Below are 24,365 nucleotides of genomic sequence, written 5' to 3'. Positions count from 1 at the left end.
TGATTGGGAGGCTGCAAAATTGAGACCAGTCTGCATAGTTCCTGTACGGTTAGGCACTTTATTAAACAAATGCCTTTCAGGTCAAAGGTACTTCACTGTACCAGAAACATAAACAACTCTGTGAGAATACATATGCAAATTCAGCTGCAGAGCGTTGTTGCTTATTTAAAAAAAAATAAAATAAAAAGAGGATGTCTCCTCATGCAAGTTACACTTAAGGTAATGCCACCCACAGGCCAGTGCTGCAGAACAGCGCTTTTGAGAGCCCTGAGTCTTTTCATTGATTTTGGGGGTTGCTTGGTGCCTGATTGGTATTGTCTGTGTGTCTCACTGTGTTTGATGCTCAGTTCATGGACAGACCGTCCACAGGAAGGCTGAAATCTATAGCTTCTTGCTGTCACTCCCCTGTTGAACGTGTTAAGCTGTAAATGCCTTTCTGCTCAAGGGTGCTATGATGCCAATTTTAACAAGACGTGAAGGATTCTGCATTGTGATGAAGGGAAAGGGCTGCATCTGGAGTTCATGCAAACTGAAGATTTGTATTCCACTGCTCAAATTTTAATGGAACCTGATGAATCTGTTGCTAATGTTCAACGAGCCTGATTTGCATCTCTCAGCTAGCATGCTCTGTCCTTCACTTGCACACAGTTACCTCCGGTAAAGCTGTGGATGTGAAGCAGTTAGGGAGGCTCACCCTTGTCTGGTCATTTTCCCAGCTCCTTTGGTCTCAACGAGGTCCTGGGGATGGATCATTACTTGGGTGAGCAGTATGAACTCTTTGTCGATCCCTTTCTGTAGTGACAAGCTGGAGTGGGTCTGTTTGCCTCTATGCCCAAGATGCCTCATATGTCTTGCTTTGAAATAGTTTTTTTTTGTTGTTTTTTTTTTGATAGCTGAGTTAATATTTTTTTAAAACTGAAGCATCACCCTTCTTTTATTTTCTTGAGGTTGGGGGCAGACTCAGGATTAACTTCTTTCTCACCCTTATTTGTTTGTTGATCAGTAATGCGTGCCAGCTGGCTTACAGATAAATGCTTTTTAATATGAAAATTATTTGGGGAAATGAACACTAATATTAAGCACAATCAGTTGTTAGAACAGATTTGTGATTGTACTTGTACAAGACCCTGCTAGAAACTTAGAAACTCAGTGGGAATGTTTTGTTTCTTAAAAAAAAAAAAAAGTGAAATAATTTCAAGCAGTGACTAAATGTGACATGACTGCCAGCTGAGTATAAGGGATCTGTAAAGCTATTCTACAGATAGGGAGACATATTCAGAAAATGAGTGACTCACCAGGGCTCCCTTTCTGTCTTGTTCCCCTGATAACATGAGAGCTATGCTTTAAGGGCAGTTTCAGGCGCAGTCCTGCTCAGTGGGACAGTGCTGCTGAGCCCCCGGGCTTCCCAGGTGAGCGGATCTCAAGACCGTGCCTTTGGGGAAGGGGACTCGGTGCTGAGCCCCTGAGGTGGGTGCTGGCATCTGGTTTTAGCGCAGCTCGGCTTTGCCAGCTCCTGTGTCGTGCTGGAGGTGCTGGCTCTGTCTCAGCACGGGGATGTCTCTCTTCACAACCTGCCTCTCCATTGCAAGGACTTGGCAGGGTTTTGAAGCCGCTGCTGCGTGTTGCTGACAGGGCCGTAGTGGGGTTCTCTGTCCCAAGCCTCCCCAGCACTCGGTCCTTGCTGTGAGGACTGCCCCTGGCCTGCTGACACCTCGGTTCTGGGGTGTTCTGTGCAGAAGCTTTTGTCGGACAAGGCGGTGAGGTGAGGCAGGTGAAGGGAAGTCACTGCCCTGCAGCAACCCGAAGGTAAAGCTCCCGGCGCTCCCTCACAGGACCCACGTCTCTCCCTCATTAGCAGTGGCTTAGTGATTGCCCTGCTGCCATATCCCTTACCAAGCTATTAAAGATAGTTCAGGAAGGGGTTTAGTGTTTATTCTTCACCCTATTTCCCAGAAGGTCTTTAGTAGCTCATTTTGAGGTGGCCTTGTGTGCTAGGAAAGCCGTTAAACGTGTGTGCTGTGATGGCCTACGTGTCTTCTGGTTTCATCTTAAGCAAGAGCCAGGTTCTTTTCCTTCCCTATATGTGAGCGTGCCCTGTCTCATAGCATGGTGGATACGGGTGTTAACCTGCCATCTTCCCAGAAGTCTGCAGGATTTGACGGGAGCCATTCTGTTGCTGAGAGGCGTGATGGGATACAGCGAGCCGTGTGAGAGGTGCATTTCCCTTATTCGCCTCCTACTGCTTTACTTTAGCTGTGACTTCTGTATCAGACAGGACTTTCTTCTCCAGATTCAAAGCAAGCCTGTAAAGTACTTCAGTGTTCTGGAGAAACTGCGTCTGTCCTTTGTGAGTTATTAGGAGTGCCTGCTTTGTGAGATCCTGCCTTTCTAATTGCCTCTGTTGAGGCAGTAGCCCTGACGTGAGCCGTGTTCTTCTTTCCTTTTATCCTTCTTCCTCCAGCAGCAACGGTCCCAAGCGTCCTTCTGGTTTTGACCTGATGTAACTTGAGAGCTGCAGGGACTGGAGGCAGTTGGCAGTGGCAGCAAAGTAACTTTGTCACTTTGCTTTCTGCCCACTTCCAAGGGCTGTTCGGTTGGTTCTGGATTGCTGGAGGTGTCCTGGGGAAAGCTGGGATGGGCCCAAGTGTGCCTCCGGGGCAGGGGTTGTTCCCTGTGTCCGAGAGGAAGGGTGGCTGGTGCCTCATTCTGGGCTGTAGAAGCCTGATAGTTTATCTGCAGGTTCAAGTACGGTAATATAATTTAACTTTCTGCCACCTAGCCTGTAGACAAGCTAGTCAGTCTCTTGCTACTGGAAAACAGTTAAGACCTCTGGTTGTTGCTTTTTCAGGTAAGACACGCTTCCTTTGGGCTTTCTGAAGACACCTTCCAAAGTCTTCGATGCTGAGGGAAGCTATTGTGGTTCTACAGTGTGTGTGAACCTGCTTTCACTGTCCTTATTCCCAAGGCTCATGTTTGAGCTATTTTAAAGGACATTATTAAAGACTTCAACGAAATGCAGGGATTCTCAGTAGAGAGAAATTTGCTGTGGTTTTGCTCTTGTAGTAGAAGAAGGATGCAAGAGAAATGAGGTTTTCTATCTGAAACGGGATACTCAATTTATGAAATAATCAGTCAGAATGGAAGAACATGCATTGCTAAACGTACAGCATGTTTAATAGATTGTGAGGAGACCTTGCTTTATGAAATGTGTTGTTTTTTTTTTTTTAAATATTTTTATATATTTTTATTTTTACAGTTTCCTTATATACTTTTGACAAGTCTAAGCAGTGTATTGGCACGATGACGATTGAGATAGATTTTCTGCAGAAGAAGAACATTGACTCCAACCCCTATGACACAGACAAGATGGCTGCAGAATTCATCCAGCAGTTCAACAGCCAAGCCTTCTCAATAGGCCAGCAGGTGTGATTTTGTTTTGGTGTTCTTTCTTTTAAAGGCTAAAAAGATCTTAAGTAACACTTAAGTGCTTGTATAAGCAATGATATAAAATACTGAAGAGTATCAAAGTAATTAGACTTTAGCTGCAGAGGTCAGTTAAGATGCAAAAATTGTTTATTGTGTGATTGGTATTTTCATAAATGTTGAACCCTTGTGACTTTCACTGAAAGCAGAAGCAGAGTGGTTTAAAATCTGCCTTTTCCTTAGCTAAAGAAATGTATCTTTGTGAGGAAAATCAGGAGACTTGAGAAACCTGGGTTCTCTCTGCACCTTGGCCTGGTTGGCTATAAACATGGCAGCTCCTGGAATCTTCTGAGAAGTGACTTTTGTCTTCCTTATATACAAAATTAGAAATGAATGCCAGATTTAATTAATTTTCCATAGCATCTTTGGTGTGCAGTGTATTTTGTTGTAACACTCATTACTGCTCTACAGCTTCCAGTGGTAAGATAGGTGTGAAACATTTGACTTAGGGATTTCTGAAAACTGATCTTCCTATAAGAGAGCCTCTCAGCTCTGTAGCAGATGGGTTCCTGCCCCTAAGAACTTCTGCGATAGCCTCTGGTTTGTCACATTCTCAGGTCAGATTGAAGGCTTTCTGTGAGGGTAGTTTGCAACATGCAGGGCCTGAATCTTAATTCAGTTACAAACGTAATCTTGGAGGAAAGGAGACAGCGTACTTTTTTCTATGCAGTGGGACCCCACTTCTCTTAGTGTTCATTCTGTTACTTGTCTTAAAGTTCATTCTGTCTAGTGCCACTCTAGTGCTGTTTTTGAGGTATCCTTGTCAAACTGAAAAATGAAACATGAAAAGGATTTGAGGTAATTTGTTCTCTTTGCAACAAAGAAAGGAAAATATATATATATTTTTTTTCTTGGAGGAAGGCAATTCTTTGTATTTTTCCACTTCATGGTGTGCTTTTTCTGTTCTGTAATCCTTAACTATGGGACATGAAAAGGACATGTTCAGTGTGCCCAACCTTTACAGAATAAAAAGAAGTAGAATCTGTGGGGTGGCAAGCTTTGTCCTCAGGCCTTTTTCTCTTCAAATCTTAGCAGGTTTGTCAAAATCTTATTAGCATTTTAATTACATAAAATCAACTTCTGTTTCTTCTTTTCACAGCTTGTGTTCAGTTTTAATGACAAACTGTTTGGCCTGTTGGTAAAGGACATGGAAGGTATGGATCCCAGCATCCTCAAAGGAGAGTCTGGAGCAAGTAAAAAACAGAAGGTAGGGACATGGAAATTCTTGTTAATTCCTTAGAGTTTGCAGAAGCTCAAGTATGGAGCAGGTGTTGCTACAAAGAGGATCTGAGGTGACTTGCATTTGGAGAAGTTACTTTGGTTCCATCTGGCTGCTTCTTTTTCCCTGGAGAAGATAAGTGTCTTCAGTTTCATGCCGTCTTGTGTGTTTGTGTAGTTGGGAGCTTAGAGTTGCACCCACTAAAGTGCAGAGCTGGATGAGATACAAGGAGTATCTTTTGGACTTTATATGCTCATTCATGGAAACCTTCTCCCTTGAGCAATTTTGTCGAGTTTTGATTTTTCCTTTTGTACACTGTGCACATATTTTTTTCTCTTGCTAGACCTTGCTGAAATAACAGTTGGTTATGAACTAAACAACTTAAAGCTAACTTACTATACCCAATGAACTACTGCATTCAGAGTTAAATAGTTATTAATAAAATTGATTTTAGAGGATGTGTTGGTATTTCACATTCCTTTCAAAAACTTTCATTGGATAAAAACTTTCAAAAACTGGAGAGCAGCCTAGAAGAGAGGGATCTGGGGGTCGTGGTAGACAGCAAGTTGAATATGAGCCAGCAGTGTGCCCTGGCAGCCAGGAGGGCCAACCGTGTCCTGGGGTGCATCAAGAACGGCATCGCTAGTAGGTCAAGGGAGGTGATTGTCCCGCTCTACTCTGCGCTGGTGCGGCCTCACCTCGAGTACTGTGTGCAGTTCTGGGCACCACAGTATAAAAAGGACATGAAACTGTTGGAGAGTGTCCAGAGGAGGGCTACGAAGATGGTGAAAGGCCTGGAGGGGAAGACGTACGAGGAACGGCTGAGGTCACTGGGCCTGTTCAGCCTGGAGAAGAGGAGGCTGAGGGGAGACCTCATCGCAGTCTACAACTTCCTCGTAAGGGGTTGTCAAGAGGCAGGAGACCTTTTCTCCATTAACACTAGTGACAGGACCCGCGGGAACGGGGTTAAGCTGAGGCAGGGGAAATTTAGGCTGGACGTCAGGAGGGGGTTCTTCACAGAGAGGGTGGTTGCACACTGGAACAGGCTCCCCAGGGAAGTGGTCACTGCACCGAGCCTGTCTGAATTTAAGAAGAGATTGGACTGTGCACTTAGTCACATGGTCTGAACTTTTGGGTAGACCTGTGCGGTGTCAAGAGTTGGACTTGATGATCCTTAAGGGTCCCTTCCAACTCAGGATATTCTATGATTCTATGATTCTATATTGGAGCTCTTTCAGCTGTTTCTTTCCTGCTGAGATCTGCTTGGAGATACTGAAGGAGAATCTGAAGTTGAGTCTGATAGCTTAAATGTAACTATTTGGTTCTTTCCCTTTTTCAGATTGAGGTTGGTTTGGTTCTTGGAAATAGTCAAGTGGCCTTTGAAAAAGCTGAGAACTCCTCTCTCAATTTGATCGGTAAGTGCATCTTTATCCAAAGAGACAAATACTGCTTGTACTGCTTGAAGTTTGCTGCTTTTCAGGCCTCAAGGACTTGTATACCAAAAGTTTGTTACTTCTTATTATATGAATTGACCTAATCTATTGAAAACTGCATCTTAAAATACTCCTGGGTATCAGTTTAAACTAGCAGATGATTGTGCTTGATCCCTTAGGAACCTTTCACGGATCCTTTAGAATGCAGTTAGACATGGCCAGGTGTCTGTGGGAACCCACTGCACTGAGAAGGCGCCATCCCTCCTGCAGCTTGCTACTTCTAGCCGCTGTCAGCCCACTGTGTAGCTCCACGGCTGGCTGAGGGGCTAGGGCAGTTCTGCAGGCCTCTTGCCATGCTTATTGCCATGGTGTATCTGAAATACACAGTGATGCAAGGAGAAAGGTGTCCATCATTGAGAGACAGACAATAAATTGTGTCAGAAGAGGGGAGGTTAGCCTGACTGCTCTGGACTCGTAGGGCTGGATTAATGAGGCACCATGGACTAGGAGTTCCAGTGAAATACAGCAGCTAGTTGAAATGTTTTAACTCTTTAAACATCATATTTTTAGGAACACTAACAAGCCAACACCTGTTTAAACAGTAGAGAAAAGGGAAAGTGAGAACTTTGAGAAGCGAACATTTCAGAATGAGTGCAAAGCTTCTGACAGTCCAATTTCTAATGAGATCTCTTCTCCAAGGAGAACTTTAAAAAGATGCTAGAAGGAAGAGCACTTCATTTTTCTTGGCTTCTGAAAATCCTGCTCTTCAGAAATCGATGACAGCTGCAAAATAAAGCACAGCATTTTTATCATGTGAGACTTATATTAACTGCTTACACGTTAACAAAGCATAGATTAATGTAAGTATATTAACCAAAACTGTGAACTTCTTGTTTTAAGAAGCACGTTTGAAGGTCTCAGGAAAACAAATCTTTGTGTACAATTTCAGATTTTACTGGCAAACAAATAGGGCATAAATGATGCATCCTCCTTACGTTCATTTAGAAGGAAACTCATGTAGAGCTAGAGAGGAGTCTGGTGCTTTCCCACAGACAGACCCACCAGCTTGAATGTTAGGGGACCCTGGACCATAGAGTGGGTAGTGAGGACATCTTCCCTGCAGGTGGCTGTGTGCGCTCCCTGGGGTCATGGTGGCTGCCCTGCGGAGCAGGTAGACACTATTAGCCTGGCTGTTCCTTTTCCTATCTTTGTGACGAAGTTAACAATACTTAGTAAGCCTGTAGTTACAAATGTGTCCCTTGGTGGTAAGATGGCTCTAGGTATTCCTTGCTGAGTATGATAAGAATGCCTGCTCGGTACAGGAATTTTTCTTTTTTCTTATTTTATTTTCCTCTTTATTTCGTTTTACTGGAGCCCATGAACTAAGAAATCTTTTATTTTTGCTGCTGTTCTTCCACAGATCAGTGGCAGGACCCTTGCAGCAGATGAAGGGTTCTGCGAGTGAAGACTCGTTGAACCTGAGCAGCTCAGCTCAGCAACTTGTCCAATAATTAGGGTTTTTGTAGTAGGTTTGTGTTCAAAGAACAGCTCTGCTTGACTGTGAGCTCTCAGTACTTTGAGTATTTGGTACAGAAATAAAATATGAGGCTAATAGCCACTTAGGACAAGAGAATTTAACTCATTCAGCATTGCAGGAGCCGTGGCAGAGGCAGTTTTGACCCTAAAGTATTAACTTTCCTCAAGTGCGAGGCTGTGACTTTGTGCTCTGTAGTTGTCTGCTTAACAAGTGCAGTTGTTGCAGAAGTGGGGAGACATGAGGCTGTTCTGTAACCTCACATCTTGCATCATACGTGGACGTTTTTATCTGAAAGGACAGCCAGTTATCGATACTGGGGAAAATAAAACAAGCACCAGAGACCTGTGGGATAGGGTTGTAAATGACTAATTAAGCATATTAACAAGGATACAAGTTCTACGAGCACTGAATGAAGTTTGCATGAACAGCTGCTTCATGCCTGCAATTACATGGTTGTAGCCATTTAGTTTTTTACCATGTTTTGATTGGACAGCTGGAGGTGAATATTAACATAGTCCAATTTATTACATCAGGGCAAGCAGTGGTATTTTATTTGGTCAATATTCAAAGCCATAAAATGACTTGCGATCTTCTTCCTAGCCTGGATAGGTGTGAAGAGTGGTCCTGTGGGAGCGTTAATTGATTGGAAATAGGAATCCTTCCCTGTGACTTTATTTCATTGCCTGCAGACAAGACAAAATTGTTGCTTATGCCTCAATTTACTTCCTTCTGATTGCTACTTTATGTAATCTCCTCATTGATCTGAGGCAGAGCGACTTAATGTGCTTTGTTAGTCTCTGGAGAATTGTAAAGTTGTGAATAATTAAATTCTGGGAGAGGAGATAAAAATAAAGTAAGTGTCACTGAGGACTGCTTTCATTAATGGCCTTTATTTTCTTCAGCACATAAGAATTGTGATTGTTAAAAAAAATAATGCTAATTCAGTTTCCTGTACGTAGTATGAAATTGTGTTATAAAACCGACAGATGATGATGTTTTAGTTCAATCTACGAGGATTTTATTGTGATCAGGTGCAGCCAGAAGGGGGGAGTGTAGGCCAAGTTCTGGAGGAAAAGTAAAATGCCTGGCTGAGGGGTCTGGTCTGAAGACTGCAGGGGAGCAATGAGACAGTAAATACATAGCAATCAGTGGATCAAACGATCGCTGCTGTCCTGCATGGTTGTGTGTGTTAGTGCTGGATGTTAGAGCTGGTTAAACATTGTCCCTGCTGTGTTAAAGGCATGCTCTTGTTTATTTTGTTGAACTAAGAATTAAAGTGTTTCTTCTAGGAGTATTTAGATCAAGATTATTAGTGGTCTAGTTCATCTAGCATGGAACTTGTGTTTGTGTGCTTACTGGACGTCTAGATGCTTAAAATTAGGGCAGCTTTTGTTCCCAGGGCCAATCCTGTAAAGCACTGTGCATGTCCCAGAAAATGCAAGACATTCAATATCAGCAAGAATTAAGGAATATTTTGAGGATCTTTGATTCTTCCCTGGGCTTTTAGTATTGCTGGTAGTTTCTCTGGTAGCTAAGCAAAGTGATGTAGCTAAAAGCCATTCAGACATGTTCATCTAACTCATGTGAGTATCAGTGCTTGTTTATAAATTCCCCTCACATAAATTTAAGGCAAGTCTACATGGATCTGTCTGTTAGCATCTCAGCTGTACTTTAATTGTAGTATTTGTGCTTGTCTACATCCTAAATGTACTAATTACTTTTAAGCTTCTCTGAAAAGGGAGCAGGGAGCTCTGTAAGACTAAAATTTATGTGGATTTTGTCAGCAAAAGGGAAAGGAAGGCTGGTAGGATATTGCACAGAGACTGCTAAAGCTGTGCTTAGGGAATCTGGCGCAGCTTGAAGCATCTCTAGCACAGGTAATCAAACAAATGGGGAAAATGAGCAGTGGTAGTTTGCCAGGACTGGCTTTTATTCTCCTGAGTTGTAAAGGAACTCAAAGGTGAAATAGCCGAACTTGTAATTGTTTTGTGTAACCTTGCTTAAAATTGCACTGGTGTCTGAGGACTGGAAGATGGCAAGTGTGCTGTCAGTCATGGAATCCTAGAAAGGTTTGGGTTGGAAGGAACCATAAAGCCCATCTAATTCCAACCCTTGCCATGGGCAGGATCCCTCCCACCAGCCCAGGCTGCCCCCAGCCCCATCCAGCCTGGCCTTGGGCACTGCCAGGGATGGGGCACCCACAGCTCCTCAGGGCAGCCTCAGCCAGGGCCTCACCACTCTTATAGTAAAGAATTTCTTCCTAATAGATAGCCTAAATCTGCCCTCTTTTAGCTTAAAACCATTCCCCCTTGTCCTGTCACCACACAAAAAGCAGAATGTCCCTCTTACACAGCTTTCCTGTAGACCCTCCTTCAGGCACCGGAAGGCCCTGGTAAGCTCTCCCCAGAGCCTTTTCCTCTCCAGGCTGAGCAAGCCCAACGCCCTTGGCCTGGCTCCACTGTGGACCTGCTCCAGCCACTGAGCATCCTCGTGGCCTCCTCTGCACCCACTCCAACAGCTCCACGTCTTTCTGCAGGCCCCAGAGCTGAACACTCTGCTCCTGGTGGGGTCTCCTGAGAGCAGAGCAGAGGAGAATTCAGAAGGATTCCACAAAAGGTCTAGAAAGCTACGGATCTTTGAAGCTGAAATCTGTACAGGAAAAAAAAAAAAAAAAAAAAATGTAATAAAGAATCAAATTCATGTATATCTGCGTAAAGGTGATACACTGGGAAGGGTCAGCCTATCTTCCCGTAAGGGAAGTTCTACCTCATGATCCCATTGGAATTTCTTACAGGAATCAAAAGACCCGGGGATAAGGGCTGACAGAGTGCTTATTTCTCAAAACTCTTTCAGCGATTCCTTATCGAAGTTTCTTTAAAAAGAAACTAGACAGAAATGGATGGAAGGCTAGAGGTAAATGGCCAGTGCCAGTGGAGTTCAGCATGAACCTCTGCTGGGGCCTTTGCTTTTCATTATAATTATTAAATAAGCTGGAATAAAGGCTGAGTAATGAGGTGACAAAGCTTGCTCCTGTGGGGCTGAGTGACTAAGAAATAAAATGGCAGAGGAAATTCAATATAAATAAACATAAAGTGATGCGTGGGAGGAAAAACATTCCTAACTTCAGTCAAATATAATTGCTACTTAAGGCCAAGATCCCAGGTATGAAAGATTTAAGGAAATGCTGGGCCCGTGCTCGGAAGCTGCCTGGCTCTTGTTAAGAATTATTAAGCGTAGATGTTAAGAAGTATTACCTCTTTATTAAGAAATATGAACAAAGCGTAGCGTAATTTTGCACCTGTATTTAAAATGCAGACAAACCTCGGTGTGCACAGTTTGGGTCTGCCTGTTTCTCAAAGGTTGTAGCAGAAATAGAGAAGACTGGGAGGAGAGCAACACGGATCCTCAAGTGTGGAGCAGCAACTGTGCAAGGACTGAAGAGCGAGCTAGGACTGTTGTGTGGTTAAGATACAACTGAGGAGAATGCAGTCCAAGCCAGATGCTACCTGAGGTGGCCTGAAAGAGGGTGACCCAAATGCTGCAGGGTGTTCTAAGTTTACATAGGTTCAAGGGGGGCTAGATAAATTTGTGGCAGAGAAATCCACTGAGGATTATTAAATGAATAGGAGCAATTTCTGGCTTGAAGTCCCTGAACAGGAACAGGTAAAGGCTGGGGAAATTGTGCACTAAGCAAGCTGAGCAGCTGGTTTGGCATCCTTGTTACAGTGAGTCCTCCAAACTGATGTCTGCAAGTGAACATTGATTTACCTGGACACAGGTGGGACCTGGTGGAGCCTTTCTGGCGTTTGTACTTTTATTTGCTGTAATTCTGCTGTGCCACGTGTTTTTTTTTTTTTTAACAGGTAAATCAAAGACCAAGGAGAACCGCCAGTCGATCATCAACCCAGACTGGAATTTTGAGAAAATGGGCATTGGTGGCCTTGACAAAGAATTCTCAGATATTTTCCGACGAGCTTTTGCTTCACGAGTGTTTCCACCTGAAATTGTAGAGCAAATGGGTAAGTATGATATAGAGAAGTATGTCTGGGGTACAGGATGCAGACCCGTTTCTGGCTTGGAAAGATGAAATCAACTAACAACCTTATGCTATAACGTGGCAGTTACTTAGAGGTCTAAAAGACTAACAAAGCCTTTTCTTCCTCTGTTGCTCCCGAATGTCTTTCGTACTCCTGTTACTTGGCTAGAGAAGGGGGACAAAGAAGCAACTTGAATGCTCAACACTGTACATGAAATGTCTGAGCAAATGAAATATATGGTTTAACTGAATACTTTTCTGTTGGAACCCAAACACTGCCTATTCTTCTGCATGCTTCATTTATTCATAGCAATGAGCTTGAATGCTCCCATTTCTGACTTACTGGCAATGGCCTTTCTGTACAAATCAAAGGAAATTCTGTCCTTAATGATCCTGCCTTATGTATAGTATCTATTGTCCTGGCAATTGCACTATGAACTTACGTCCTTCTCACAGCGTTAGCCCAATAAACAGAGTGTCTTGTGTGATCTTGGATTGGTCTGATTTGAAATTCTGCAGAGGATGCACAGGCCATGGCACGTCTTGGAGTTTGTTACATAAAAGCACATTCTTAAATATAGCCTTTTTGGGTCTAGGGTAGGAAAGGCAGTCCCATTACTTTGTAAACATGTGCTGGCAGGCAGATAAATGGTACTGATTTTAAAAGTAATTTTATTAAGCAATATGCAGCTGCAAGTATCTTATTTTGTCCCATAAAGTGGCTAGGGATGTTATAGCTAGTCTTCATTCTCTGAAAATAATCTCTGTGGGATCATATTTAAACTTGGAATTCGGAGCTACATAATTTCTAAGTATGTTTATATTTCTTGATCCACCTTCTCTCTCCCCACAAATGAAGCAATCAAGATTTTGATTACAAAACAGATTTTGATCAGAAGATACGTCCTGTTTGTGTGTGGCTGTACGAAGTGTGTCCGTTTCCAGTGTTTGTGGAATTAATGTTAAAGTAAACTTCTCAGTGAGGTGTGTTAGGTCTTTTCTTAGTGGTTTAAAGACTTAAGGAGAAACATTGAAGAACCCCTGTAGGCTAAATCCAGTTAGTGCATGATTCTCTCTGCTGCTTTTTTTTTTTTTTTTTTACTTCATATTGATCTGTTAGTTAAAGCCTTCTGGGGGCTCATCGTGCTTTTCTTTTTTTTTTTTTTTTTTTTTTTTTTTGTGGCTGTGATCAAATCATGATGTCTCTGCCTCAGCTTGAAGACAGCAACAGCTTGAATTTGTTGGTATTTAGCCACTCTGCAGAGGGAAGTAGTGTTAGCTATGGAAAGAAACCCTCCTTTACTGGGACACGCTGTGTCCTGTTCAGAAATGTTGCTGCCAGCTGGCCTTGGGACGGACCAGCATCCCCCACTTGAAGTATTTTGACCTTCTGAAGCAGCTACATGTATGTTCATAGCAGCAGTGCAGAATCTTTGACTATACGTGGAGGTAGAGTTGGAATTCTCATTGGTGTCATTTGACTGTAATGAGACAGTCAAATCCCTAGTAGACTAGGGATAACGAGAGCTTGTTTTGTTATCACATCCATTGTTCAGCTTCTATGGCTGCATGCAATCTGGCAGCATGCTAAGCAGGGCTATGTCAGGGTTTGATTGCTTTTGCTTGGTATTGGTGGCTGAATCGACCTGAGAGCTGGGCGCTGCTCGGTAATAGCCCGCAGCAGCTAGCTTTGCCATGAAGGACCTGCATCTCCAACAGGTACCTCTTGCGAAGGTCAGAAACCTTGCTGGCTGCATGAGGTTGTGGAGGAGCTTTGCAGGGTATGCTGCCCAGATGGTTCCTCTTGTTAATTGGGGTTGCTTAATACAGGAAGAAGAAGGCTCTCTGAAGGACCACTAATATTTAGATTACCCTGGGCAATGAATTAAAGGTGTGCCATATTATTTATATAAATACATATACCCTTACTTGTGCGTGTTTACACACATACTATGCAAAGAAACATTTTTCTGGTAAGAAGTTAGACTCCAAACAGAGCTCTCCGATTAACCCTAGGGCTAAAGAGCTTATCTGAAATTTGAAATAACAGAACTTTCTGACATTCATTTTCTTTGCCTTAGTTATAACTTGCTCTTAACTATATTTCAGATCTGAAATGTCAGTGTGACAGCTGTTCACCTTTGTATATAATTTATTGGGAAAGGAAAAGAAAGAATTCGCCTGCTATCTGGTGCTCTGGTGCTCACCCACTTCTGTTTTTTGCCCAGTGCTTACAGACTGCAACTTCCATGCCAAACGCAATAAATATTTCTGTCCTGTAACTACACAGAGGCAGTGTAGACCCTTCAAAAATTGCTTGCAATTTGTGTGTGGTTTATCTAACTTCCAAGGAATGTTCTGGGTTTGGGACATATAAATCAATGTTAGTTAACCATATCATCCGAGGGTGTAAATGCTACTCTGATGCTACAACCTCTGGTTTATTCAAGAAAAGAAATCCAAGATCAACCTCAGCTGGTCATTAAACATTTCCATAGCTCCCTGCTGCCCTGGGAAGGGGCAATTTCCTTTTTACTACCCACGCTTTTCCCATGTTCATATCCATCACCTCTGCTGTGGTGGGCTTGTATGCCTCTGTAAAGAGCTAATACATTTGAAAGCAATAAAAAAAGCGTGTGTGTGTGAGCAGGTAGCATTCGGTTCCCTGGTTGGCTTGCTGGGACGCAGCCACACGGATGGCAGCAGGAGGGGTAAGGTCTCATCAGCACAGTGGGACTTCCATCAGTTTAAGCTGAGTGCTTTTTTAAGGCTACAGTCAATTTGCTGGAGATTCTTCAGTATTATGACCATAGTTGTAGTTATCTTTTTACCTAGTGCTAGACTCTTAATACTCTTGTGATTGCCAAATGGAAATAAATTCTTACCTGGATGAGAACTGAGAAAGTACCTTGAAACAAAAGGGATGCTCCTTTTCAGTGCCATCCTCGAGGCTTCACTAATGCAGGGATGATGCTTTTAAGGCAGGAAACTAATATTTGCAGGGGGCTGATAGAGGTAGGATAGAAGTCTTTGTAACAAAGGTGACTTAATGTATGAATTACTTGTGTGTCCACTTCACACACCTTGAAGGGCTTTCTGTTGTGCTTATGTGTAACTGCACAAAGGATACCAAAGTTATTCAAGTCAAAACAGCATACTGGTAGGAGAGGGGAAAAGGGCAGCCCTAAAAAGCGCTATCTCTGAGGAACTGCCCCTTCTTCTCGAGCCCTTTCTGGTTCTCTGTGATGTTTAACTCAAAGTAAAGCCGCGCAACTACATTGTGAGCAGCAGCCTTACAATTGATTGATCCCCATTTAGTTCCCTTAAGACTGATTTTGGTTGTTCTTTTATTGCTATTAAAAGCATCCTCTCATTCAAGCTAGAGCTCCTCCTTTTTATTTGATAACTATTATATTGCTGAATACATATTATAATCATTCCTGTCTTTATAAAACTGGAACAGACTTTTTTTTTTCTTCCTTCAACTTCAACCATTTAGATAAAAAATTCTGAAATCTCCAGGCACCGGGTATCAACAAGACCAAAAACGTTTCCTCAGACTTGAAAGAAAATGCCAGTGCTGAACTCTTTTCCTTTCTAAAGAACGCTCCAGTGTCTCCATGTATTTGAAACATGGTCTTGACTTTTAGCAGGGGAGTGGTTTTTATGACTTACATGGCACATTAGTTGTTCCAGTGGCCCTTGAAAAAGTAGATTTCAGATGTGCAGGTTGTTACAGTTTAGTATCAGGCACAGAAATGCTTGGTGTTACAGATCACATGCTTTTTGAGAAATTGAAATGGAACCCAGATTCTCTGTGCTCTCCTGTTACCACCAATAAATAGGTTCAATCAGACTTTTTAGAGGTGATTTCTATTTCCTGGGAACCAGCTTTGCTCTGACCCCTTCGGGTTGGTCAGTCTCAGTGCTCTGTGTGAAGTACAGCTCGCTATGGTAAAGTATTAATGAGACACTGTGACTTGGAGATGTGTCTTTTAAGGAATCTTTAAAATTAATGCACTAATGTTCTTGAAGTACTCAGATGCTAGAAGAGAAAAATAGCATTGGGAAGGATCTCATCCACTCTATTTTAAAATAGGATATTTGTTATGAAAAATCACAGTCAGACATGTCTAACCTGTAACTGTGGTGGTAGAAATACCTGGACTTCCTCATGCAGCCTGGTCCACTGCTTAGAGTATCCTTACTGTCAAAACTTTCCAATTGCTTATACTCAGCCTTGCAGCTGTTTATTATATGTGGTAGATATGAAACGCTTCTGGGGACTTTTACATACTTGTCTGTTTCTCTTCGGTATTCTGAAGGCTAGCACCTTGATTTTGAAACCCTTTCTCATAGTCACAATCTCTAGGTCACCACTGATGTATTTCTGTTTCCTGGGTCATTCAGTGCTTGGCAGTGTGATGACCCAAGCAGGGCTCAGTAACTGTCAGAGGTGCTCATGAGTTCTGGGTGGATTGGCAGGTTTTCTCTGTGCCTTGGTGTATGTTCTTACGTATAATCCTCAGTGTGATGACTTGCTTCGTTTTGCAACATGCAGGTTATTGCAAATGTAGAAACTTATGCATTGAGTTACATTTCAAAAGAGGAAAGAAAAAAACTAATCCTACCTTTCAGTGTAATAAAAACATTGTTTAGTAGTAAATCCAGGAGGGATCCTTCCTCTTTGTGCTTCAAAGTTGTTGTTTTGTTCTTTTTCATCCACTTTTCATCTACCTTTAACTTCATTCAGACAGTGTCTTTCATACACGCTTATGAAGATGTGTAAGACCTTTTTATAGCCTTATAAAGGTCTAAATCTCCCCTCATGTTGCTCTTTTTTTCCCCCTCAAGCCCTCCGTGTGTGACTTCATATGCTTTACTAGAGGGAAGTTGTCTTTAGACTGATCTAATAAATTCCTTTTGGCTATTGCTCTTATCCTTTTCTTGTACCTCCTTAGAAGGACATCATACCAGAATTCTCCAGGAATTCAGTTAGTGATAGGTCTATACAACAAAATCAGAAAATATTTGAAGTTGGAAGGGATCTCTCAGAATTGTTTAGCCCAGCCCCACGGCGCCTTTTCTTTCCCCAGCTCTTCTTTCCCTTCGTAGCATTAAGGATGACGTTTACTTCCCTCCCAGCGTCTCATCCATGCTGTACAGGTTCTCAGCGACTTTGAGATGATTTCACTTGCTCAGAGTGCTCCTGGGTGAAGTTCTTGTCCGGGTATAACCTGTGAGTATCAAGTGCTCCTGTGGGCGCGCTCCGGTTCCCTGCCTATTCGGTGCTTGGGCCTTGCCTGCCTGTCACTGATACTGGTGTTGGCTGCCATTCGACATGAAGTCGGCACTCAAGTAGAAAGTGTTTAGCAGTTTGAACTGAGCATTGCCTGTTGTTGGCTTTTCTTCTCCTTTGGGAGTTGGGCCAACGCCTTGATGCATCTTCTCCTCCTGATGTGACTGTAAGATGAAGTGCTCACCTCACATCAAAGCACATGGCTCCATGCGGCCATAGTGGCTGAATCTGGTTAATGGAGCTACAAAAATAATTGTAGGGGGTCAGCCAAATCCTAGCTGAATTCAGGAATTATTAAGAGCAATTAAAAAAATCCACAACAATATAATTATGTCACAGCATAAATCCGTAACTTTTTTAACATTTTGAATTGCTGCATGCAGTTCTTGTCTGGGTCTCAGAATGGATGCAGAACTGGAAAAATGCTGGAGCCAGGGCATTGGGATGCCTCGGGCATCTTGGTGTCCTGCATCTGGGCCAGGGCAATCCCAAGCACAACCACAGGCTGGGTGGAGAATGGGTTGAGAGCAGCCCTGAGGAGAAGGACCTGGGGGTGCTGGTGGATGAGAAGCTCAACGTGAGCTGGCAGTGTGTGCTCGCAGCGCAGAAAGCCAAATGTATCCTGGGCTGTACCAGAAGCAGCATGGGCAGCAGGGCGAGGGAGGGGATTGTGCCCCTCTGCTCTGCCCTTGTGAGACCCCCCTGGAGCCCTGGGTTCAGTTCTGGGCCCCCAGCACCAGCAGGACACGGAGCTGTTGGAGAGGGTCCGGGGGAGGCCGCGAGGATGCTCAGGGGCTGGGGCAGCTCCGCTGCGGGGCCAGGCTGAGAGCTGGGGGGGTTTGGCCTGGGGAAGGGAAGACCCCGGGGAGAGCTCACAGGGCCTGCCAGGGCCTGAAGGGGGCTGCAGGAAAGCTGGGGAGGGACAACTTGTCAGGGAGTGTGGTGATAAAACAAGGAGTAATGGCTTTAAACTAAAAAAGGGTAGATTTAGATTAGATATAAGGAAGGTCCCTTCCAATCCAAACCATTCTATGATTTTGTGATTCTGTGATAATGGGCTCAGAAAAGCTTGTAAACATGGGATCAGTTGGCTTGAAGATCTTCAGCCTTGCAAGGAGACCGGTGGGTGTTTGCTCTTCCAACCCAGGGATTTGGAAATGTGAAATGAGGCTCACAGATGTCAGGCTTGGAACAAAGGGAAGGGGATGCTTCACTGAAACTGCCACAAAGAATTTATGCTATTTTGTACTGATGGCCATGGTCATCCCCAGACACTGAACTATAAGGACTCTTGCGCTTGCTTTGTATGGCTGCAGTTGGGGTGTCCCTTAGCACGTGTCACTGCAGCTTGGCAAATGCAATTTTGTTCTGGCTGGAAAACAAGGCCTTGGGACATCCCAGTGACGCTGTTATGTTGCTACTTGTTTACTCGGAGGTGCTCTGTGGGTAAGTGTTCCAAAAGGTATTTGCAAATTCCTTCATGTCGACTTTAAGTAGACAGAAATGATCCAGCTTTTTTCCAAAAAGTAGAAAATGCCGATGAGATTTATGGCTATTAACACCCAGGTGGGATCTGACTGTAAACATTAGCTGCTGTGTTCAGCAATCCATCCAAGGACTCTGCATAATCTTTGTCTTCAATTGACATCATTTTTGTAACTCCTCTGTCAGAGAGGCAGAGGCATTTGCTTTTATTTTTTTTTGGTTGCAGATATGGCTTCTTTTTAAGATGGGTTTGTTTTGTACATATTCTTACCAAAATCCCTTTTTCTGAGAGTCATGATTTTGTTTGTGTAGCCAAAGGCATTCAGTTGGAAGCTTCTCTAAAGCTGATTTATTTTCTTTTTTTTTATCACATTCCATCAGAAATTGATAAATGTCCTGCCTGCCATTGTTGTAAATCTAGTTATTGCCTTCTTATACGTGTAATGTATTAAGCTTCTCACAGCCAAGCAAGACATGATGAGAAAGGTGAGGGACTCCTTTCAAAGGTCGAGGAATAACTTACTGGCTTTGTCCTCTCTTTACAGTGGTAAATGATTTGTTATGTCGGGCAACTGGCTATTGAGAGTCCACTTAAAATAAAAGCTCCTGTTTCAGGTGTAGCCCCTTGCCTGTCCCGTCTTTGAAATGAAAGCAGAAACAAGTTACTTCAGTCTTGCTGCTTGTCAGTAGCACGTAAATCCTACAGGAAGATTAACTGTATGCAGTGATGTAGGCTGAAATAATGCTTGCAGGTTGAGAGGAGGGGGAAATTCCACCCGAGAGTTGGAAGATCTTGTCCGTGTGGCAGGTAAAGTCTGGGGACCGTGATCTTACTCTAACCTGCCTGAAGATTAATGTACAAAGATAAGCATCTCTCCCTGATGTATTCAGGATCAGTACTTTGCTATCGATGTAGGTTTCTGATAGGTGCATCTGAATGATACAATCACACCAGAATGCTTTGATTTTAATTAAAAGGGGAATTACAGTCCCAAGCAGAAAATCCCTGTTACACTTAAACATTTCTTCTGATCTTTCAAAAGAGTAGTGAGAGTTGAACAAATAAACTTCATCCTGTCTCTGGGTAAATGACATTCTGGTTCAAAATAGTGTTTAATTTCTCTCAGTAACGCTCTTACCAGTTTTTAAGATTTTTCCCTTACATTTTCTGTGGATGATGTCTCATATTGGTACAGTTCAGTTCCCCTTAACCTGTTTATTCAGCCTCTAGCCTTATGACATTCAATCGCATAATGAAGTATCCCATTACAGGAATGACCTTTGATTTTAAGACAGAGTGGTAAGCTTAATGAGTTAGAGATGTCTGCACTGCTAATAATTTGTGTTTATAAGATACTCATAACAGTATTGACATTTGGCTGCATTGGTGAGACCAGCAGAGTGGAGATAAACTTAATCAAAATTCCTGTGTGGGGCATAGGATCCCGCTGTGATGTGAGACGTAACATTTGTAGTTTGTCATCACCTGTCTATTTTAATAAAGTCCTGCTTGTGTTTAAAGCTTTAATTTTAGCCAGGTGAACGTAGCTATACAGGAACATCTCTACTGGAGTAGCTTGTGGCAATTTCATTTGAAGAGGAACTAATTACTTTGGTTTCAGGAACGCATTTCCACCTGAGCAAGACCCGGCTCTCGGAGGTCCCCAGCAGCGTGTGCCCGGTGTGAACCAAGCCTTAGGCAGATGGTTAGTGATATCGTCCACGTTCCCATGTGGGGAATCACCTCTGTGTGGTGTTATTTGCTAAAAGTGAGTGTGGAGGGACCAACACGGGCTGGGCTTGTCTTTGTCAGGTAACTATCACATCCTGCTGGGTCCCCGGGCTGCTCTTTCTGCTCAGGTGGGATGAGTGGCTACTGGCCGAGCACAGCCCGAGGATTTAAGTGGCTGCTGAAGCTGTTGCCTTTGAGAAGCCTTTCTTTATTGTTCCTGCGACAGCTTCTGTCCTTTCAGCAGCTCATTTTTAATTTTTTTAACTTAAGTTAGTTGGAATAAGAAGAGGGGAAAATCCAAGGAGGCTTTCCCAGCAAACTTGTCCAAAGGCTGTCTGGTTTCCCCAGTCAGCCAGCTAGAGCCCTTTGCTAAGACTGTATTAGTTCATGCAGACAAAGAGAATATTTGGGCTCTACAATAAGTTCTTTCTTAGAAGAAGAAAGTAAAAGAAAGCTGTAGAGGAGACGCTTATTGGAGGTTGTACCTCTTTCTAGGAGAGTTTCTGAACTGTGGGAGAACTAGAAAAAAATTCAGAGCAGCGTGTTCTCTGTAGCAGTGTTTTTTTTTTTTTTTGAAGTTCTACTAGAGAAAAATGAGGTTGTACAGTACCATTTTTCTACCTTGAGTAAGGGTGCTTCCAGGGCTGTTTGTGTGCATGTGCCCTGACTTGTCGGTAGCCTTTTGATGGCCTCTCCTCTTGAGCACATCGGAGCTTTCTGAGCATCAGTGACTTTCTTTGCTTGGGATTTCCTTTAAAAGCTTCACTCATCATCAAAATCCTGCTTTGTGCTATTTGGCTACATAGGTGATCATGTTCCTCCACAAAACACGTTAACAATACCTTTCATGACATTGATTTGACAGGAATAGCTTTTAATTTATCTATGCCTCATTCATTCCTGTGTGAAATTGGTCTTTACTGACAGTATGTGGTGTTTGTAGTTTTTGACTTCAAGATTCCCTGAAATTTGACTGATGAATTCTTCTTAACCAGATCTCTCTTTTTTTTTTTCTGATTTTTTTTTTCTCTGCAGAGAAGCACAGAGAAATCTTTTAGCTTTATTATTGTGCTTACTCGGTGCAGCGGGGTCTCTTTTGGAGGTTTTGGGTAGGGATCAGAGGCTCTTCGTAGCGATGTTCTCTTGAGGCTTTATTTTCATGTATGAACAACCTGAAAGAGTGAGCAGCGCATGCAGATAATAGAAAACATTTTGTATTGAGCAGTTATTCAGATTGAAATTAATTCTTTATCGCTCTAAGATTCGGGAGTTAATGCAATTAAATGGCACTTAAGCATTGGTAAGTTAATGAAGGAGAAAAGCACTCATTCATTAAATGCAGGATGTTGCTGTGCGGTCTGAGCAGCAGTGAGGACTTTGCTAGTGAGGTATGCAGCATGGGGGGAACTTAGCATGTAATTAAGATGAGATGGAAAGCAGGAGGGAATAGTTGTTCCGTGTGAGTGACACCTTGATGGGCCGAAGCTTGTTAAGTTTTTGATGCTAGAAACTGCACTCAGGTCCCCTAAGTCTGGGGTCTGGGCCATCAGTTTGCTTCATTTTTTTATTTTTATTTTTTTGCTGTTAATGTGTATCTTAAGCACTGCAGGGCACTTGTTGCATGTTTTACATGCTTTAAAAAGTCAAATGGCAAGAATGCAATCTAAAAATTAATGCCTTATGAGTGTTGTCTACAGTATGGAACTGTTTTTACAAATATATGTGTTTTTTCCACAATTACTACTTGAGGATTTCTAAGTTTTAGATAAATCTAATCTTGAAAGGAAACATAGGTTTTTGTCTTGAAATACACTGATACGTTGTATTCCTCACTTGTCCAGAACACCTGTAGGGGTTTTGCACAGAAATTGGATGAAGCAAAGGAGAAGGTGCTACTGGATTCCTTGCCCTGTAATTAAACACTTGTGTTCAAAGTGGGGATTTCTTGCTGATGAAAGCTGCTCTGGTTAGATTCCAACCATAGATGACAGTGGATACAGCTTCCTCCAGGTCTTTTTCCTTGGGATGTCCTGTGAGTCTGGCAGGTGAGGATGACTCTGGAGGAAGGCTCTGCCAGCGTGTTGGTGCTGTGTCTGGTTAGGGATCTAAAACGCGAGAGGGAGGTCTGCAGTCAGAATATCCAGGTACCCATGAAGAATCCAGAAGTATCCCAGAATATCAGGTATCCATGCAGGCTGTGTCACTCCCTGCACACACACCTTTATCTCTTCTTTGCCCATGGGAAAGACGGTGAGGACCTAACACTTCTTCCTGTGCTTGGAATCAAGTAGGAAGAAATAAATCACTAAAACGCCCGCTGTGTCCTGAAAGTTGAAAATAAATTTACTTGTAGTTTTGGGTAAGAATAATTAGAAAATAGAAACAGGTCTATTGGAAATCCTAGGATTTAGACAAAATGAGTTACATACATCTGTCTTCTTCCTTACCACTCTCTGACCAGACAACATCCAAACTTGCTCTTCTACTAAATCAGTCTTCTACATGTCTTTTAATTAGGGCAATGCGTAGCTCCTGTGTCTTTATTTCTCTAGATAACTTCTGTTTTCCTTTTCTGTTTTTGTAGTTAGATGCCTGTGCTATAGAGCTGTGGCCTTCTGTTTCTTAGAGGCTTTCCCTGGGTCTGGTGCTCAGTATTTAAAATACGGTGTTTATACATCATCATTGCTCTCCTGTTTCAGGATTTTCCAACACTAGTCCCTTCGGATTGCTTCCAGGAGAAAAAAGTTTTGTTTTGATGCATTTGTTTTTTTCTGTCTGGCTAGATCTTGTCTAAATGCTGGTAGTCCCATTAAATGACTCAAAGCAGTTTCATAGCAGATGTGTTGGTACCATGACCTTTCTTAGCATAGTATAAGGCAAAGCATATTCAAGTGTAAGAATAGTGTAAGAGTACTGGAGTTTTTCAGGTCTTCTAGTTACATGTCAAGTTGTTTTTCTTTTCTTTTTTTTTTTTTTTGCCTCTGGTTCTAATGGTTCCTAGAAGCCTTTTTGTTTTCTCAATACTTGTTCTAAAAACCTGGAACCAGAACTAGACTCCTTTAAGCCCAATGCATGGGTAAGAAGTTAGGCATTATTACCTGATATCCCATGGTTTTCTGATTCATGAATCAGATTAATCTGCTTTACCTACATCTACATCGAGAACTCAGCTTCAGCTGAGTAACTTTGATCTGATGCTTCATTTTCCTTACATATCTGAAAATTAAACTCAGCTGAATCTCTTCTGTGAAGGAACGCTGCTCATATGCATTGTGTGCCCCTGTAGGGGAAGAGAGAAATGAATCAGATGCAGTGTGCCTGTCCTAAATTGTTAATGCGTCTTTGCTTGGTGTTCATGGTGTATGGTTTTTTTTTTTTTTTTTTTTTTTTTTTTTTTTTTTTTTTTTAAAAAAAAAAAAAAGAGGTTTCTGTAGCCCCTGGCTATCTGGGGATGATCAGCATCCTAGAGCCTGCTCTGGGGTTTTGTTGAACTGAGAAATACGTTACTCACCTGTTTAGCAGGCACCTGTTTACTGAGTTCTGCTGACCAGAAGTTACAACTCAGGCTCTCAGGCCTTAGCCCTTAATTCAGCATGCTTAATATATGGGGTGAGCGTTTGTGCTGTTACGAGCTTTGGGTTATTTTTTGTTGGCCGTTGCCGGATTGGTGGAATGACTTTGATCCAGTCTGTCAATTCTACATTTGTATTTCACTGCTAAAGGCGTGATGCAGAACTCAGGCTAATGCACATCTCTGCAAGGTCACTGTTAAAGCATCCCTGTTGTAAGCAGCAATTCCCTCTTCACTGTGTTGCTCTTCCCTTTGTAAGCCTGCTTTCTAAACTTCTTCCCTCTCGTTCTAGGCTGCAAGCATGTGAAAGGCATTCTGTTATATGGACCTCCAGGCTGTGGTAAAACACTTATGGCGAGACAGATTGGCAAGATGCTGAATGCCAGAGAACCAAAGGTGGTCAATGGTCCAGAAATCCTCAATAAATACGTGGGCGAGTCTGAGGCCAACATCCGCAAGCTGTTTGCTGATGCAGAAGAAGAACAAAGAAGGGTAATGCAAACATAGATAAATAGCATGGTCAGGATGAATGTGCCTTAAAGAATGACTGGAAAGGAAGTTTATAATCAG

General features: G+C 42.7%; 1 protein-coding gene across 1 annotated transcript in view; it reads left to right on the top strand.

Moving 5' to 3' along the window:
• NSF (N-ethylmaleimide sensitive factor, vesicle fusing ATPase) overlaps nucleotides 1-24,365 on the top strand; it is a 79,172-nt gene that overhangs the window by 22,402 nt on the left and 32,405 nt on the right. The window contains exons 5-9 of the mRNA XM_035347653.1: nucleotides 3,257-3,423; nucleotides 4,583-4,690; nucleotides 6,042-6,117; nucleotides 11,536-11,691; nucleotides 24,088-24,287. Of these exons, the coding sequence (XP_035203544.1) occupies nucleotides 3,257-3,423; nucleotides 4,583-4,690; nucleotides 6,042-6,117; nucleotides 11,536-11,691; nucleotides 24,088-24,287 (707 nt within the window). The remainder of the gene's footprint in view (nucleotides 1-3,256; nucleotides 3,424-4,582; nucleotides 4,691-6,041; nucleotides 6,118-11,535; nucleotides 11,692-24,087; nucleotides 24,288-24,365) is intronic.

The sequence above is a fragment of the Oxyura jamaicensis genome, chromosome 27, assembly GCF_011077185.1.
Source record: "Oxyura jamaicensis isolate SHBP4307 breed ruddy duck chromosome 27, BPBGC_Ojam_1.0, whole genome shotgun sequence".
Lineage (NCBI taxonomy): Eukaryota > Metazoa > Chordata > Aves > Anseriformes > Anatidae > Oxyura > Oxyura jamaicensis.
The sequence above is the reverse complement of the archived record's forward strand: the minus strand, read 5'-3'. Positions and strand labels throughout refer to the sequence as shown.